The 1038-nt window shown below is 41.7% G+C and overlaps 1 protein-coding gene across 1 annotated transcript; it reads left to right on the forward strand.

Moving 5' to 3' along the window:
- The first annotated feature begins 235 nt into the window (after positions 1 to 235).
- LOC103199275 (keratin-associated protein 13-1-like) lies at positions 236 to 736 on the forward strand. The gene has a single exon (XM_007943527.2). It carries the CDS (start codon positions 236 to 238, stop codon positions 734 to 736), a length of 501 nt encoding a protein of 166 aa, XP_007941718.1.
- Positions 737 to 1038: the final 302 nt, after the last annotated feature.

Consider the following 1038-nt stretch of genomic DNA (forward strand, 5'->3'; position numbering starts at 1 on the left):
AACTGCACAAGAAAATCACCTATAAATATGAAATGGAAAAGATTATTCATATGCAATTACAGGGAATATTTTGCTACAACGCATATGGAAATGAGGGAGGATAAATGTGTGGAAGATGACTCTGTAAAACACCACTCCCACAGCTGGAAATATATAAGTGTCCCAATCTCTAGAAGGTGACATTAGAATTCAGTCTTTTCACTGTAATTCAGTTGAACTCATATCGTCTATCAACATGTCCTATAACTGCTGCTCTAGAAACTTCTCCTCCCGCTCACTTGGTGGCTACCTGTGCTACCAAGTCCCTTCCTGTGGCTCTTCCTTCCCAAGGAACCTGGTTTACAGCACTGACTTCTGCTCTCCCAGCACTTGTCAGCTGGCCTCTTCTCACTACAGGGGCTGTCCGGAGACCTGTTGTGAGCCCAGCTGCTGCCAGAAGTCCCAGATGGTGTCCATTCCCTGCCAGACATCCTGGTACCGCCCAAGGACATCCAGACTCTGCAGTCCGTGCCTGACGACTTACACTGGGTCTCTGGGCTTTGGCTCCAGAAGCAGCTGCTCTCTAGGCTATGGATCCAGAAGCCACTGCTCCCTCAGCTCTGGATCCAATCGCTTCAGGCCCCTGAGTTATGGCATCTGTGGTTTCCCTTCCTTTGGTTGTGACTCTGGATTCTGCAACCCAACTTACTTTCCTTCTAGGAGTTGCCATTCATCTTGTTACACACCAACTTGCTGATCTGCCTTTTATGCACTAACTTGTTGAGTTCCCAGATCTTTTATTCAATATGTTTTATTCTCTAATTAGATCTTCTATCATCTTCATTATTTTCAGTACCAACTGTGCTCATATTCTATGATCATCCTCTCTTTACTATTTATCCAGCTGCAAGTAATCATCATAAAATTGCTTCTAACCTGTACTAAATTTAATGATTTAATCCATTGTATTAATTAACATAATTATTTCATTAATTGAATGAGGTAATAGATAAATTAGTGGAATTCATATTAATGACATTGAATTAATATATGAATGTT

Source organism: Orycteropus afer, unplaced genomic scaffold (genome assembly GCF_000298275.1).
Source record: "Orycteropus afer afer isolate SDZICR_OR568_19922 unplaced genomic scaffold, OryAfe1.0 scaffold00108, whole genome shotgun sequence".
NCBI classification, from domain to species: Eukaryota; Metazoa; Chordata; class Mammalia; order Tubulidentata; family Orycteropodidae; genus Orycteropus; species Orycteropus afer.

Excerpts from the sequence above, each read along its gene's own strand:
- LOC103199275 (XM_007943527.2), top strand. The coding sequence starts at position 236 with ATGTCCTATAACTGCTGCTCTAGAAACTTCTCCTCCCGCTCACTTGGT.